This window comes from Microtus pennsylvanicus, chromosome 12, assembly GCF_037038515.1.
Source record: "Microtus pennsylvanicus isolate mMicPen1 chromosome 12, mMicPen1.hap1, whole genome shotgun sequence".
Lineage (NCBI taxonomy): Eukaryota > Metazoa > Chordata > Mammalia > Rodentia > Cricetidae > Microtus > Microtus pennsylvanicus.
This window is the reverse complement of record NC_134590.1, coordinates 7,643,272-7,661,387: the sequence shown is the minus strand read 5'-3', so window position 1 is coordinate 7,661,387 and position 18,116 is coordinate 7,643,272. Positions and strand designations below refer to the sequence as shown.

Here is an 18,116-nt window from a genome sequence, read left to right as displayed (position 1 = left end):
CCCATTTTGAGAGTAAGTTCCTGATATCTTTCCCTTCACAACTTCTAGTGGGGAGAGTGTGGACAACTGGTTGGAGGAGCAGAGGAGGTTCCTACCTCCTTCACGCCCCCTGGGGGGTGGGGTAGCCTTCTCTGCAATGTTTGTTTAAATTAACACGTTCCCGTTCAGTTTGCGGGTCACTCTTCTTTTTCCAGCTCCAAAACCAGTTCCCGACGGTCAACTGTGAAGTTAGTTTGGTCTTACTAAGGATTTAGAGCCGATTCAGTGATGGTCTGGACCCTACTGTTCTCAGAGTCCTTTCTCAGGCTTAATCTTAAAACTGTTTGTGCTGCAGCGGAATACACGTGCAGGCTTTTTTGTTCTTTGTTCTAGTAAGGGCTAGCACCACAGCGGCGTGGGACATGGATCCCCGGGAAACTCGTGTGCGGGTTGGGTGAAGGTTAGCATTTGAGAAGCATTTTCTGCTGTCTGTGCTGAGTGTGGGTGGACTAAGGGAAGCTTAGACTGGAATCTCCTCCGGGGAGGGGAGTGACAAACAGCCCCCTCCCTGCTCGCCCTTTAAAGAAAGATGGATCTGGCTATTTAGCCCCAGGCTGACTATTGGAACACCACACAGCCCAGTACGGTCTCCTCTTCAGTCTCAGATTCCTGAGTGTAAGTGCTGGAATTACAGTCCTGCGACACTGCCACTCCGGTCTTCTGGGTCTCTTCCGTGCCAGGGAGGTGTTGGCAGAGTGATTAGGAGGCTTGTGGAGAGCGAACGCGCTTTCTCCTTTCCTGCCCGGTAGGTTTCAGCCCTGCGGCTGGCTGGGTAAGGAAGGAGGCGTGGGGGAGCCAGGAGCGGCCGTGACTGCTCACCCTTGCTCTGCAGTTTCCTACGGAAAGCTTTTCCTACGAGGTCGTTTTGCACGTTCACAAAACAAGGTTTTCCGCAGTGTCCGGGAGACCTCAGATTCTGTGGGTGAAGATGGAAAGTCTGCTCCCAAAAGGACCTTTGCAGGGAGTGCAGTGCACGGGGGCGGGGGAGAGGCGGGACGGAAGGCAGTGGCTCACAAGGCAGCATGCCCCTGGGACTCAGTCGTGCCAGGGAGCTCCCCGTTGGGTGGCGAGGGGGGTGGGGCAAGGGCAGAGTGCAGTAAAAGGGGTTCCCGGCACCCGAAAGCAAGCCAGTGGCTTGCTACCCGCATAGCCCGCAGCCCACGCCAAGCCACAGGGAACCTGCAGGGATCCTCACTGCCCCTGGGCCTCGGTGAGTCACCGCGGGGTTGTCGCAATCGCTCCCCGGAGGAAATCAGGCCCGGGGTGGGGCACGTTCCTGGCTGCCTTCGTGAGCTCTGACCGCACCAACCAGGGTGTCCCCTAGATCCCCGCCAGTTGGGTCTTCTCAGATCTGCTCCTGCCGCGGTGTGGCCGCAGCTTGGCCTGGGCCTCTAGTGGAGAGTTAGCCCTTGGGACAGCGGGGACCCCAGAGGAGGAAGGAAGGAAATCGCCGTAGTTCTGAGAGTTCTCCCTCTCCTCTTCGCTCCGCAGAGCTGAAGGGAGTGAGGCTGGCAGCTCTGACTCCCCGGAGCCCGGCTCCGGGTCGGACGCTGTATTTTCCGAGCTGCACTGGGCTGCCCAGGACTCAGGTATCTTTCTACTGCGCCCGGACCTCCTGGGGACGTCTCCCAGAGGGCGTGCCGAGACATGGAGGGCACTGACCTGGCGGTGAAGCTGCTGTCTACCTGGCTGACGCTGGTAGTCACCCTCATCCTGTTGCCCTCGGTCTTCGGATTATCTCTAGGCATCTCAGAGGTCTACATGAAGATCCTGGTGAAAACCTTGGAGGTGAGCGCTGCGGGGAAGGATGCGGAGCCCTGATTGCTCAGAGAACTTAGGGAGCCTGAACTTAGAACGGTGGGAGCCTTTTGAGCAAAGGGTCAGGGTGGGACGTTGGGGGGGGGGGGTAGAGATGGAGTGGGAACCTGGTCTGCCTTAGTGAGAAAGACAGCGACCCACCTCAGAGGAACCCTTGCCCCTGGGCTCTGTCTTCACTAGTTTCACGAACGAGATGAACTCTATGACAGCCGTTTGCTGGATCAGCAGATTCATTGCTCACTGTGCATGCCTGCAAGCTGTCAGTCACTTCGTTGTGAGTTTTTACAGCCCCAGGTTTCAGAGGTCCTTTTGTGCCTACAGAGATCATGTTTCACTTCATGCCCAAGATAAGACACTAGTGGCTGGGTGGCAGAAAAAGAATCTGATTTTATTTATTGGAGTCACGGGGATTTTCATCCCCGTGTCCCTGGCATACCATCACAAAGGTTCTTGGACCTCAGCTTAGCCTAGGGTGTGTTTCCAAATTCCCCTAAGGATGTTAGGTGTGACTGAGTGGAGATTGGAGGGACGACTTCAGCTTAACTTTACACAAGTCTTTAGTAAAATTCAGGAGGCCTCTCCACGCAGGGAGGCAGGTGCCAGGAGACTCAGCGTTCCAAGGTTTGTTTGAATTCAGCACGACAGACAGTGGTCTTAATGGAAAGGGGCCCTGTAGACTGTACAGATTTGCCTAGATTTGATCTAACAAGGTCATCTGATTCTAGTACTTCATTGCACTCGTCTACCTAATAGGAGTACCAACACCTATTGCCTACTGTTTTCATTTGTCTGTCTGTCTGTTTGATTTGAGACAGGCTATCACTCTTGGAGCCCTAGCTGGCTTTGAAAATCTTTTTTGTTTTGTTTTGTTTTTCGAGACAGGGTTTCTCTGTAGTTTTGGAACCCACTCTGTAGACCAGGCTGGCCTCGAACTCACAGAGATCCACTGTCTCTGCCTCCTAAGTGCTGGGATTAGAGATGTGCACCACCACCGCCCCACAAAGTTCATTTTTTTTTTTTTTGGTTTTTTGAGACAGGGTTTCTCGGTGGTTTTGGAGCCTGTCCTGGAACTAGCTCTGTAGACCAGGCTGGCCTCGAACTCACAGAGATCCGCCTGCCTCTGCCTCCGAGTGCTGGGATTAAAGGCGTGCGCGTGCGCCGCCATCGCCCGGCTAAACGAAAATAGGTGGGTCCCTAGCAGGGTGCCTGTTTATTAGCTGCCCTGTGTGTTTGGTGTGATTAAGTGAACGGTATGGTTGTTTAGAGTTGGCTGTCTTTGTTTCTCCAGCTTCTTTATTACCACTCACAACTGTGCGGGTTTTTTTTTTCTGGCCTGTACTTTTTGTCCTCCTGTAGGATTTGGCTCTGTCTCTTCTTAGTAAAGGAGTGGCTCCTAGATGTCTATCTCTGCCACAGGGCTGCCTGCTGCTGCTTTTCCTAGATGTCTATCTCTGCCGCAGGGCTGCCTGCTGCTGCTTTCCTCTGGACTTTTTCTTTGTGGCTACTTCTTTGCTGAATCCTTGAGGCTATATTAGATTCTTTATCTCCAGTCTGCCGCTCGCTATTGCTTTTTCCAAGATGGCATCTCACTACGCAGCTCAGTCTGGCCTCGAACTCTGGATCCTGCTGCCTCAGGCTCCAAACACTGACCTAAGAGGTGTGTACCACCTTGCCAGCAAGCTCTTGTCTGTTGTGTGGTCACACTGTGCTCTGAGTGTGTTCCTCCCTCTGTTAGACATTCTAGCATGCTCACACCACAGCAAATGATCCTTTCTGCCCGGGCTTCTGAAATGATTGAGCTGGTTTCCTGGGTAGCAGTGCCATTTGGAGAGCGAGATAAGGGGAATCACACACATTGCTTCTAGGTACTTATTACTGCCTTTTTGCTTTAATCTTTCCTGGGCAGCTAAAGATATGGCAAGGAGGGAGTTACCACTTAGCCATTCTCAGCTGGTAAATTACTATATTTGATAAGATGATTGGCAGGCCAGGCTCTGACTTTGAGTTTGTTTGACAGGGCCCCAAGTTTTCCATCTAGAACAGAAAGAAACTCTACAGATGGTCTCACTCTCTCCACATGTGTATGAGTTTAAACCCAAACAACATACACATGTATATATATATATATATATATATATATATATATATATATATATACACACACACACAGCACACACACACACGTGTGTGCACACATATACACAGCACACATACCACACATACCAGACCATGTATATACACAGCACATACATACACCCAACCCCACTACACACACACACACACACACACACACACACTATAGCCTAAGTTAACCTGGAACTCAGAACTCTGAACTGACTTCAAATGGTCTTGGCCCCCCAAGTTCATGTTTTGAATTACTGATGTGAGCTTCCACACCTAGTGTCAGAGGTGAGTTTCTTGATAATTGGGTAAGTTTGTTTCAAAAGAAGTCTACATTCTTTTCTTTTCTTTTTTAATTAAAAAAAGACCCTTTTTTGGGAGACAGGATCTCATGTGGTCCAAACAGTCTCTGAATTGCTGTATAGCTGAGGATGCTCTTGCCTATCCCAACCTCCTGTCTCCACCTCCCAAGTTCTAGGATTCCAAGCACGCAACACTGCTTGCAGTTTCATTTGGTGCTGGGAACGGAGACAGGTCTTCATGCCTGGCCATCCCCAGAACTTGTCATTAGTTTTCTAAGTTGATGTGCAAAGCATTTTCACTCAATGATGCCGATACCATCCGATATTTTATGTCTCCTTCCTCCTAACTTCTCGTAAGGATTGCTATTCTAGTTAAAGCAGACATACTGTTAATCTTGGACAGTAGGTAGGAGCTAATGTAAGTAGTCATCTTCACTGCCAAGCTATTAGATTAGGGGGTGTTCGACATATACAGGATTTAGGTAGAGATTCATTTTGTGAATTGGTTGATTGTCGGTCATGGCTGTCTGGAGCTCCTAATAGGGACTAATCAGGGAAGAAAGGTGTGACCCCAGGTAACATCCTTCCCCCAGAACAGTGCTGTCTCAGCCACTTCCCAGAGGCTAGACTGACTACAGTGGATCGCTTTCTCCAGTGTAGGGATAAGTTTGGTCTTAGAACATGTTTAGTTCTCTGTATATCAACATTCAACAAAGTTAATTTTATAGACCCAGTACCTCTGTTACTCCTATTGCCCAGTAAGTGCTCAGTTAATTTGGTTCTGGGTTGTCTCAAGAATATTCTTGGGACACACACACAATTCTCACTATTTAACTTTAGCTGGCTTGGAGGAACTTTGAATATGAGTCCAACTTGGGTATATATCAAGTCACAGGGCAGCAAGGGATACACAATGAGACCCTGCCTCAAGAAACTAACAAGAAAACAAACAAGCAAACCACAGAGATCTGCCTGCCTCTGCCTCCCTAGTCCTGGGATTGAAGGCGTGCTCCATGTTGCCTGACTATATGTTGTTTAAAAACATCATTTAGTCTTGCCACTGTGTGTTTACCTTGGTTTTCTTACTGTTGGTAAATGGTTTTATAATGACCACACTTAGGTTCCGGAGGTTGAGTTGGGTGTGGATGTCTGCTTGTTATACTGTCAGGGTAGCTCATGGAAACCATGCGTGTCATCCTATCAAGCCCAGCAAGCAGAGACAGGAGGATTGCTTGGAGCTTGAGGACAGCTTAGGTTGCAGCATGAGACCTTGTCTTGAAAAAACATCCTTGAGCCCTCCTGATGGCTCATAAGAATTGTTACTATTGGGACTGGAGAGGTGGGTCAGTGGCTAAAAAGGTGCTGGCTGCTCTTCCAGAGGACTAGGTTCTAGTTCCAGCACCCACATGGCCTGGGATTCCAGCTCCAAGGGGTTCCAATGCTCTCTCTTGGCCTCCTCAGGCACTTTAAATATGTGGTAAACAGGCATACGTGCAGGCAAAGCACCATGCACGTAAAATTAGTAAGTCTAAAAAATTAAAGTGAAAAAAGTATTATTATTATTATGATTAATTTTGGCTTTTATGAGACAGGATCTAAGAATTATTATTTTAATTGTTACCTGTTAACTTTAATAAATGAAACTTATTATATATATGCATATATAATACATGGACTATCTGTCTACATACACATTATATATATATGGGCACTGAAAGCAGAAATGACTCTGGGGAGGAAGCTAGTGGCAGAGGGCGAAGCGAGAGAGGGCAGATATGTGGGGATTATGGTCAGAGTAGATGATGATCTGAATGAAACCCATCACTGTGTGCAAGGAATGAATAGATGCTGAGAGATTTCAGGTGGAAACAGAGCAAAATCTTTCTATCTGTTAACGCATATCTGTTAAGCCCTATAAACACCCGCCTAAAGTTAGAATTACTAACATTTCCTTATCTGACACGGTGGTCGTACTTATGATCTCAACACTCAAAAGGCTGCGGAAGGCTGTTGTAAGTTCGAGGCCAGGTTCAGGAGCCTGGTGAAATGGCACTTATCACCTAACCTGACAACCTGAGTTTGGTCCTTGAAACCCACATGGTGAGGCAGAGAGGTGACCATGGCAAGTTGTCCTCTGACCTCCACACATGCTGAGTTGTACATGCCCACAGATTCTAGTAGCCATCACGTTCTCTGTGAGCTATCATTTGATGTCTCCTTCCCCTTCCTCCTTCCCTCCTTCTCTGTCATTAAGTAGGACAGGATCTCCTTGCAGTGTGGCATTAAGGTAGTAAGGGGCATTGGCTTTTCTTGATTTGTTTCTTCCTTTAAAGGAAACACTTCTAATCTTAAAAATTGTTACTTTTTTATTGTATTATATTATTATTCTTTATAACTTATATGTGATTATATATCATTATGTACTATATAATTACATATTATTTACATGCCTGTGAATCTTATATATTTATATTACATTATTATTTTTATATATTGCTATTATACACATATTATATATATTTACATATGTGCTTGCATAATAACTATTTTTTGAGCATCTACTGCATGCTGCTTTCTTGGTTGCTAGGTGTCCTTAGATATGAATACATGTCTTTGGTATGGTGAGCTGTTTGAAGACAAGGCTTGAGTACTTGGGACAGGATCACTTCAGTGAGTGTGCAGACCTGGGATTTGGGGGAAATTGTTTTGGGATTCAAACTGAGAAGTAAAACTTCAGACTAAGGCGGTGTCCTCAGGAGAAATCCTCCCCCTGGATGGTCAAATGTATTGTCAGAATTCTGTGTGTGTGTGTGTGTGTGAGAGAGAGAGAGAGAGAGAGAGGTTTTCATGTTTATCCAACAGCAAATTAAGTGGTGAGAAACTCAATAGATCCATGCTTTTTAGCTTTCCTTGGGGCTTTAAGATTGAGGTGGGGTGTAGCAGTGGATGTTAAAGCTGCTTCTGCAATCAGGGTCCTCTTGTCTGCATGGTCTTGGGGCAAAAACATTCTGAGAATGCCAGAAGAACCGTCCTGGGACTCCCCCATGAGTGGAGAAGCTGGCTTGGTGAAAGACAAATAGTGGCTTGTTGGGAGAGACACTGATGGTCTGGGAACCTAAACCAAGTGAGGTGTGTGAGGAAGGAGCAGCCCACCAGGACTGCCTAGTATTCTACCATCTGGTGGGCATCAGGCAGCTGCTCTCCTATGCTTCCCCACACGTCCACGTCCTCATACTGGGGTTGAACCCAAGGACTTGCATGTGCTAGGCTAGTGCTCTCCACCACTGCTCTGTCTCCCCAGTCCTCATTTAACTCGTATTTTGACGTAGGGACTCAGTAAGTCATGCAGGCTGGCCTTTAGATCCCTAGAATTTGCTATTAGATTTAGTGTAGACAGGCCTTGAATTTATGATCCTCCTGTATCAGCCTCCCGAGTAGTTGGACTTACAGATCTGAGTCAGACCCTGCCTGGCTCACTAATCTTTACTGTCACCTTTGGTATTGACCCTCCTTAGAGAGATGATGAAACAGATTCCCCGAGAGCTTAAAGTCTCAGCTGGGAAATAATAGGAAGACAAATTCTCCCTGACACCAGGCAGGCTGCAATGCCTCTTGGTTTTCAGTGGTGAATAAGCACACACTGAAAAGTGGTTGTCTACACAGATTTTCAAGTGGTTGTCTACACAGATTCCCAAGTGGTTGTCTACACAGATTCCCAAGCGGTTGTCTACACAGATTCCCAAGTGGTTGTCTACACAGATTCCCACACAGATTCCCAAGCAGCTGTCTACACAGATTCCAAAGTGGTTGTCTACACAGATTCCCACACAGATTCCCAAGCAGCTGTCTACACAGATTCCCAAGTGGTTGTCTACACAGATTCCCACACAGATTCCCAAGCAGCTGTCTACACAGATTCCCAAGTGGTTGTCTACACAGATTCCCAAGCAGCTGTCTACACAGATTCCCAAGTGGTTGTCTACACAGATTCCCAAGCAGCTGTCTACACAGATTCCAAAGTGGTTGTCTACACAGATTCCCAAGCAGCTGTCTACACAGATTCCCAAGTGGTTGTCTACACAGATTCCCAAGTGGTTGTCTACACAGATTCCCACACAGATTCCCAAGCAGCTGTCTACACAGATTCCAAAGTGGTTGTCTACACAGATTCCCACACAGATTCCCAAGCAGCTGTCTACACAGATTCCCAAGTGGTTGTCTACACAGATTCCCACACAGATTCCCAAGCAGCTGTCTACACAGATTCCCAAGTGGTTGTCTACACAGATTCCCAAGCAGCTGTCTACACAGATTCCCAAGTGGTTGTCTACACAGATTCCCAAGCAGCTGTCTACACAGATTCCAAAGTGGTTGTCTACACAGATTCCCAAGCAGCTGTCTACACAGATTCCCAAGTGGTTGTCTACACAGATTCCCAAGTGGTTGTCTACACAGATTCCCACACAGATTCCCAAGCAGCTGTCTACACAGATTCCCAAGTGGTTGTCTACACAGATTCCCAAGCAGCTGTCTACACAGATTCCAAAGCGGTTGTCTACACAGATTCCCATACAGATTCCCAAGCAGCTGTCTACACAGATTCCCAAGTGGTTGTCTACACAGATTCCTAAGCAGCTGTCTACACAGATTCCCAGGCGAATGTCTACACAGATTCCTGTTGGGTTTTTTTTTTTTTTTTTTGGTTTTTCGAGACAGGGTTTCTCTGTGGTTTTGGAGCCTGTCCTGGAACTAGCTCTTGTAGACCAGGCTGGTCTCGAACTCACAGAGATCCGCCTGCCTCTGCCTCCCAAGTGCTAGGATTAAAGGCATGCGCCACCACCGCCCGCTCCTGTTGGCTTTGAAGAGCTGTTTCTCCAACCTTGAACAGTTTTGCTTATCTTGATCGGTTTTTGCAGACCCTTGGTGCTCTCCAATGGGGGAAACCTATGTATTCTCAAAGTTCTTATCTTTGAGTCTGATTTTTATGATGTATGCCGGAAGCTAGCGTGGTTATTACCTTCTGTGGAGTCTCCTGTTTCTGCCTCCCATCTATTCTGTAGGAGAGCTGGGATTATAGATGCTTGCCAACACATCTGGCTTTATGTGGGCCCTGGGGATTTGAACTCAAACCCTCACACATGCACGGCAGATGCTTTAACCCACTGAACCATCTCTGTAGCACTATCTCTGGTAGTCCGGATTTCTTCTTAGACTACTCGTCAGGGCTCACTTTAACGGCTTCATTTTAACCAACTCACATCTTTTAAAGATCTGCTCTCCAAATATAAGCCTTCTATATTTAACATGTGAATTTGGGAGGGTACATAATTGAGTGCTTATCTGCTAAAAGTGTTACGTCATTAAAATTAAAAATGCTCAGATCGTTAGTATGCCCTAACTCTCTAGTCTAAGGTGCCTTGGTACGAAATATAAAATCAGGTGGCCACAAGAAAAAGGTGAGTTCTAAGAATAATAATGATTGATTGTTCACACAGATTTATTTTATATGATCTTTGACTTTTTTTTACAAGTGATAATAGATGTCAAAGCTTTAGGGGAAAACTATGGGAATTCACCTTTTCCTCAGGTGAGAAAAGATGGGAGCCCAGAGTTTAGTGCCTCTCCCCCAAACAAGAAGAGAAAGGCAACCAGATGAAGACTGGGTCTACTGGTTGTGAGGGGCGACTGGAAGCCTGGAGGACTGGGCCTCTCTCTTTAGGTGTTCTAAGTTAGGTGGTCGTCTCCTGCGTGGCTCTGCGCTGTTGTGTATGGTCCTGCTAGAGTCTTGCTCCTTGACCTTCGACCTATGTTCTAGGCTGTTTATTCTCTTGCTTATTGGAAAAATACAATGTTGAATTTCTCTGTTTTAAGATGGATGTCTGAGCCTTTCAAGTTTCTTTTTGTACATTAAAACATCTGTCTTAGCCAGGCGGTGGTGGCGCACGCCTTTAATCCCAGCACTCGGGAAGCAGAGACAGGCGGATCTCTGTGAGTTCGAGACCAGCCTGGTCTACAAGAGCTAGTTCCAGGACAGGCTCCAAAACCACAGAGAAACCCTGTCTCGAAAAACCAAAAAAAAAAAAAATCTGTCTTTTCATCCCTTAATGGGTGCTTATATATGATTATAATTATCACAGTGCATTTTTATTTCTTATTTTGCTCCTTTCCCATTCTTTTCAGATAGTAAGTTTAGACTTTAGTGTCTAGGCTGGGTGCGGTGGCACATGCCTTTAATTTTAGCACTGGGAGGCCAGAGTTCGATGCCAGCGCCTGGTCCACAGAGTGAGATCCAGGACAGCTAGAGCTACAAAGAAATCCTGACTCAGAAAGAAAAAAAAAACAGATATTAGTATCTGGACTGTAGATATCATTGTAATTGGTTTTAAAAATAAACCTATTTACCTATGTTTCTGTCTGTCTATTATCTATCTGTTTATCAATCTATCATCTATCTGTATATCATTTCACTATTATCGATGCGTGTATAGCTGTGTCACCTACCATCTACATATCTGTATATCTATCATCTATCAGTCTGTCTATCTATCTATCTATCTATCTATCTATCTATCTATCATCTTTCTGTCCAGCTGTTTATCTGTCTGTCTGTTTATCTATCATCTATCTATCTATCTATCTATCTATCTATCTATCTATCTATCTATCTATCTATCCAGCTGTTTATCTGTCTGTCTGTTTATCTATCATCTATGTGCTGCTGAGGTTTTCCCCGCCCCCTGTGGTTGGTTTGGGATTTGGTGGGTCTTCTTTTCCAAACCAGACATTGTTGAAACCATGGCCTGTTTTTCTGCCCCGCACGCTTCACAGCTTTCTCAAGAAGTAGGCCATCATCAGTGACAACTCTAAGTGCACAAAGGAGACCTGTGTTAACCCTCTGGGTGAGAATAAACCACTGCCACGTGTTTGAGCTGAATTTGAAGCAAACTTTATTAAATACTGGCCAGGACGGTGGACACTGGCCAGGTCCATACCTGGGATTCCCAGAGAATGACAGAGAGTTAGTCCGGTGTTTATGGAACCCTAGAAGGCATGGTCTCTCACCTTGCTCCAGTCGGGTGAGCATACAGCCTGATGAGAGTCCTGACTTGCGTTCCTCCTGCGCTGTGTGATCAAGCACATCCTGTGCAGTTGGGGCCACCAACCTTGTTACAGATGTGAAAATGCGTGGCTTGTCATCTTACATGGACCGCAGCCCCCAGCACTCCAGGAAGTTATCTGGCTTACAGGCTAGAGGCTTTTTTGTTTTCTGGATCTCTTAAGCAAAGTGATTTAAACTTAAACCATAACTTTAGCCCTCACCCTAGCAAGAGTGCATCTCAGAGATTCCCTGGGGCGTCTCCCTAATTCAGACGGTGCCTAGCCTTAGTTTTCAATGTCTCTTCTGCATGTTTCTGTGTTTGCATGTGTCTATGGAAGAGTTTCAATGAATGCTTCTTGTTTTGAACAGTGGGCCACTTTGCGAATTGAAAAGGGAGCACCAAAGGAGTCAGTTCTAAAAAGCTCAGCTTCTGTGGGTAAGTCTTGCCTTCTAATCTGTTTAACTATGCAAACTGAATGGGTTTAGGGTGCTCAGGTTGAAGTTGGTGCTGCTCTTCTATAGGCCTAAGGCTATTCAGAGTTTGTGACGTGGAGGAGCAGCTGCCCGAGTTTGACAGAGTTGTTATCAGGAGGGCTGGGCGGTGTGTGTTAGCTCCTTTGTGTTCTTCCATATATTATTTTATTTCCAAGGCCTGCATTTGAAGAGGGTACTCATGGCTTTAAAGATGCAGTCAGCGATTAAATGAAACAGGCAGGCAACCAGTACTTTCGCTGCGCCAAGCTAACAGGGTATTCAGCTGATTTGCATATAATCAAGGACCTGGTGTGGTTCAATCTCCCACAGCACTGCGTACTTACTACTTGTTTATTTGGTTTTGTGTATGCTTGTTTTGGCGGGGGGAGTTATTGTTGTCTCTGGTACATTTTCCAGTTGCTGTAGATTATATGGCCGTCTTAATTACTCAGTACTTCACAATAGAATTTCTTTGTTTTATACATATATCACTGTTGTTTGAGTTTTCTAATCTTTACATTGAAAATTTTGTTAGCTTGAAAACATCGGTAATTATTTTTTCCATTTTGGTTTAGGGTTTCTCTGTGTAGCCCTGGCTGTCCTGAAACTCACTGTCTGTAGACCAGGCTGGCCTCTAACTCAGAGATCCAGCTGACTCTGCCTCCCAAGTGCTGGGATTAGAGGTGTGTGCCACCACCACCTGGCATGGTAATTATTTTTTTCATCTTAGTTTTTTGACTTGTCCTTCAACTTTGCTTTGTGTATGTTTTGATGGTATCAGTCAATTCTTTGTTTTACTTTGACCATTTACATCTTAATTTGCAGCTGACTAATTTTTTCAAGAGGGTGGGATGCTCTCTCTGCCTTGATGGCTACATTATGTCCTCTACATTCCAGCATCGTAGACGTCTTAGACTTGACCTGGGCAGTGGTTCCAGATGCTGCCACCGAGTTTTTACAGGACTTTAAATTCTCACTCAGTTTGCAGGACTTATCTTAGTTTCCAGTTACATTTTTTTCCTAAATATAATGAAAAAATGTAGAAAATTCTTGGTCCTCTGATTTCGTGTTAAAACTGGTCAAGTGGTCAGGTACTTTATAAGGAGAAATTTATCATCTGAAGGGTTGTGGATGAGGAACTGTGTGCTGTTTGGATCTGCGGATATTTGTTGGTAGATTGCCTGTCTGGCGTACCTGAAGCCCAGACTTTGGTCCCCAGTGCCACACGAGCTGAGAGAAGTGGTGCACACTTGTAATGCCAGGCACTCAGGATGGTAGAGGCTGGTCAAGATCATCCTTGGCTAGAGTTTGAGACCAGCTTGGGTTACATGGGCTATGCAAGACCCTCGTCATTTAGAGAGTAAGGCTAGCACCTATGACATTTGCTGTATTTAATTCAGAGAAGCTGTTCTTTAGCCGGTGAAACTGGAATAAAATCTCTAAGTTATGGACCCTCTGCAACATCTAACGTTGGCATGAGGTCCTAAGCTCATTAAAGGGTGGAGTCTGTTGGGAGACAGTCATCCTCAGGCCTCTGCGACAGGTACACATAGGTGAACACACAAGAGATGATGTAACAGGAGTTATGATGTGTTCTGTGTTCATTTGTGTGTATTACTCCACGTAAATCATGACTGTATGCTGTTCACCTCTGCCCCACTTCTGATTCTATGTTTAGGAAGCCCGGGCTTGGGGCAGTGCCCTGTTAATGCACCCAGTGTTTGGAGTCAGTAGGGAAACGGTGTCACAATCCTAGACAGACAGTAGAGGGTGACGAAACTCACTGAGCATTTGTGTGCCTGGCTGGCGCAATCATCCGTCCGTGGAGCATCGTGTGTCTGCACCGGAGCCAACAGAAGCACAAGTCAGGGTGGAGCCATCCAGCTCAGGCAAGGGTCACTGGCAGGCCTGGGGCCCTGGGCAGTGTGATTTCTGACATGCCTCTGAATTTACAGTCCCAACAATACATTTGGAGAACCCATGAGGCACAGACTGGCTAGAAAGGGGTAGGAAGTACTTATCTTTTGCACGCTCATGCAGAGTCTGCTCACATAGATGAGTCTGCTCACTCAGATCCTTTCTGCTGCTATTAGTGAAACACATATATTTTATAAGACATCAGGTCTCTACCAGTTATATGCCTTTCATGTTTTATTTCTTCTGTGCTCTTACTATATAAGCCATCTGCAAGCAAACCTAGGAAAATAGCATTATCATGGAGAAGTCTCTTTTCCTGTCTTTAGCTACGTTCATTCTCCTGTGCTGACTGTAGAAGATGGTGGTATTGTTTGGGCTCAGGATACATTCATGAGTAGGATCTTCCCTTGCCTGCATCTTTTTTGAGATTAGAGGCCTTTCTCATGGTTAATATATAGGTGGAGGTTAACCCCTTCAAGTAACTGTTATACTGGCATTTAGTTGGTGGGACTATAATTACTCCCTTACTCTCATCCTTCCTGGGTACCACCTTCACATGACACCCAGAAGAGTGGCTGGCCACACCCTTTGGGCCCTTGATTGAATCCACGACAATGTTAGGCTTGAACTGGTCATTTTGGTTGTGAAATTTTAGGGGCAGCAGTGATGTGGGAGTGATTTCTTATTAATAAAGAAACTGCCTAGGCCAATTTGATAGGCCAACCCTTAGGTAGGCGGAGTAAACAGAACAGAATGCTGGGAGAAAGAAGCTGAGTCAAGAGCCGTGTGAGGAGGAAGGGAATGACAGGGAAGGAATGCTAATGGCTCCTACGTTGTCTACCCCCACCCCCAGACAGGGTTTCTCTGTGTAACAGCTCTTGCTGTCCTGGTACTAGCTCTTATAGACCAAACTGGCCTTGTACTCACAGAGATCCATCTGCTTCTGCCTCCCAGCTCTAGGTTGCTTTTAGTCAATAACCATAGGACTCTGGGATATGGACTGAGATCTTTTTTTTTTTTTTTTTTGGTTTTTCGAGACAGGGTTTCTCTGTGGCTTTGGAGCCTGTCCTGGAACTAGCTCTGTAGACCAGGCTGGTCTCGAACTCACAGAGATCCGCCTACCTCTGCCTCCCGAGTGCTGGGATTAAAGGCGTGCGCCACCATCGCCCGGCTGGACTGAGATCTTAATAACTTTCATTTTAACTTGCTATAAATAGTATAAACTTTTAGGACTTAGGAAAACTTATTATTTTTAACATAAAGATAGGGTCTCTCTGTGTAGCCCTGGATGGCTTGGAACTGTCTATGTAGAGCAGACTGGCCTCAGAGATTCATTTGTCTCTGCCTTCTGAGTGCTGGGGTTAAAAGTGTGTGCTGCCTTGCTTGGACACCCAGAAGAGTGGCTGGCCACACCCTTTGGGCCCTTGATTGAATCCACGACAATGTTAGGCTTAAACTGGTCATTTTGGTTGTGAAATTTTAGGGGCAGCAGTGATGTGGGAGTGATTTCTTATTAATAAAGAAACTGCCTAGGCCCATTTGATAGGCCAACCCTTAGGTAGGCAGAGTAAACAGAACAGAATGCTGGGAGAAAGAAGCTGAGTCAAGAAGTCGCCATGATTCTCCCACCCAACACAACTGCAGGTTAAGATCTTCCCTGGTAAGCTACCTCATGGGCTACACAGATTATTAGAAATGGGTTAGATCAATATGTAAGAGCTAGCCAATAAGAAGCTGGAACTAATGGGCCAGGTAATGTTCAAAAGAATACAGTTTCCGTGTCATTATTTTGGGTAAAGCTAGCCGGGTGGCGGGACACAGCCCGCTGCTCCTATTACAACAGAGTGGTGTTATGCCTTCGCCTTCACAGCAGGTGAATTGTAGTGTAAGCATATTATGATGCAGGGACTCCAGGATGGTTTCCAGCTCAGAGTCAGCTGGCAGGAACATCGGCCCTGCTCTGAGAGTGAGTAGGACAGGGCCAGCACTGTTTGCGGAGCTGGGGTGCATGGAGCTGTGGCGCAATCATTCGGCCTTGGTCCTGGGAAAGTTATTAAGTTGTCTTTGATAGTCTCTTCTTTTTTTTCCTTGTGGTCCTAATGATCAAACTCAGATCTCATATATGTGAGTTGGGTGTTGTACCATTGTGCTATTCCTTAATCCTATAGTCTGTCTAAATTGGGTAATTGGTGTAAGTACTATTTATTATCTTGGTTTAAACTCACTGAATACACACCCAGGACTTACCACCCTAAAGCATGGAGTGCAGAACATTTAACGGAGTACTCTTAACCTCTGAGCTCTCTTTCTGGCTCCTGTTTGGCTAGTTTTGAAGACAGGGTGTGGTGGTTTAAATTAGAATGGCTGCCATTGGCTCATATGTTTGAATTCTTGATTCCCAATCAGTGGAACTGTTTGGGAAGGATTAGGAGGTGTGGCCTTGTTGGAGGAGGTGTGTCACTGGGGACAGGCTTTGAGGTTTCAAAAGCCCAAGTCATTCTAGTGTCTTTCTCTCTGCTTGTGTCTCAAGATGTGAGCTCTCAGCTGCTGCTCCTGAGCCATCCTTGCCTTCCTGTTGCCTTTCTCCCATCCGTGATGGTCATGGACTCTCACCCTTTGGAACTGTGAGTTCCCAGTGAGCTTTTTGCTCTGTGAGTTGCCTTGGTCACAGCGATAGAGCAGTGACTAAGACACGGGTTTAACTCTACAGCCCAGTCTGGTCTGGAATGCAGATTGGTCCAAGTTTGTCTCACATTCCTAAGTCTTTTACCTCAGGCTGCAGGTGGGATCAGTTTTGCTTGGCCCATCATGATCTCTTCTCCCCTCCACCCCTGGACTCAGGGTTTCTCTGTGTAGCCCTGGCTGTCCTGGAACTTGCTCTGAGGACCAGGCTGCTCTTGAACTCAGATCTGCCTGCCTCTGCCTACTGAGTGTAGGGATTAAAGGTGTGTACCACTGCCACCCACCCAGCTATAATTTCTTATTTTTATAAAAATATTTTTATTAGCATAAATGACTATATGTAACTACAGATTTTATTATGGCATTTCTATACATATATACATGTTTTTTGGTCACATTCACAAATTCAACCTCTGCCCCTTCTCGTCTTCCTTTCCCCCATCTCCTCCACTTCTCAACACTTTTACTCCTGCTAACACCGTTCCTCTTCCCAACTAGCCCCACTTTTACATTCATCTCATGTGTGTGTGTGAGTGAGTGATTCAGTGGGTTTTACTATGGTTGTTTATGGAGTTTCTCATCCTCCCTCACCAACCATTAGGGAGGGGTAAGGCTCTGTGAGCCCCTTCCTTTCCTTGACAGGTATCGACAGGCCCAGTCTCAGGGAGATTGTGTGCAGGTAATCACAACTACTGTGAGTTCAAAGCTATGTCATGCCCAGAGTTAGCTCTCCTCTCTTTTCCCCTGCCTTCCCTCTGGCTCTTATGTCCTTCTTATTCCTCCTCCTTCCTCAGTGTGTCCTGAGCCCAGGAAGGGGAATAATTAAGACATCCCGTTTATCGCTGTCCTTTATTCTCTGTACCTTGACCAGTTATGACTGAATCTTTGTAGCCGCTGCAGAGAGAAGCTTCTCTGAGCAAAGCTGATGCGGCACTCGTGTGTGCTAAAGGTCTGGTTATCTAGAGCACATCGTGGCCCACTCAGCTTAATATCCACTAACACACAGCAATATTTACATTACCTCAATTCAAAAATTTATTTAAAAAAAGATTTTTTTATTATGTATACAGTATTCTGTCTGCATGTATGCCTGCAAGGCAGAAAAGGGCACCAGATCTCATTACAGATGGTTGTGAGCCACCATGTGGTTGCTGGGAATTGAACTCAGGTCCTCCAGGAAGAGCCCCCACTGCTGATAACCTCTGAGCCATCTCTCCAACCCCTCAACTGGAAACATTGTTTACAATTGATGTGGGTGAACTGAAATTCACTTGTGGTTCAGCAGAAATGGTTACTAGCTTCCCTCTTTTTATGTAACTCCTGCTAAGTAGACCAGGCTGGCCTTGAACTCACAGAGTCTCCTGCCTCTGTTGTTCTTTTACTTGCAAATATGGAAGTTTTGTGGAAGTTTTTAACATTTTGTAATTCAAGGAAAGTAAAAATGAGTTTAGAAGTAAGTGGACCTGAGAGAAGTTTACCACATTGCTCCCTATTTTTTGTCTATATTTTTTGGAAGGTTTTGTTTTGTTTTTTTGAGACAGGCTCTCCTGTAGCCAGTTCAGGTTGACCTTGAACTCCCAACCTGCTTCCACCAGAGACTGCCAGCGCACGGCAAGGGGCATAGCTCTGTCTCCTATCTTAGTATTGACCTGTAGCTGGCAAAT

The 18,116-nt window shown here is 45.9% G+C and overlaps 1 protein-coding gene across 2 annotated transcripts in view; it reads left to right on the top strand.

Annotated features, from left to right (window-relative positions):
* Positions 1 to 560: 560 nt before the first annotated feature.
* Positions 561 to 18,116, top strand: part of Gpat3 (glycerol-3-phosphate acyltransferase 3) — a 50,329-nt gene continuing 32,773 nt past the window's right edge. Inside the window, exons 1-3 of one of the 2 annotated variants that reach the window (XM_075943181.1) lie at positions 561 to 784; positions 1,531 to 1,827; positions 11,749 to 11,815. In XM_075943181.1, coding sequence (XP_075799296.1) covers positions 1,687 to 1,827; positions 11,749 to 11,815 — 208 coding nt within the window. In that variant the 5' untranslated portion in view covers positions 561 to 784; positions 1,531 to 1,686. Of the gene's footprint in view, positions 785 to 1,031; positions 1,250 to 1,530; positions 1,828 to 11,748; positions 11,816 to 18,116 lie in introns of those variants that run through there. The other variant, XM_075943180.1, reaches the window with a different exon arrangement.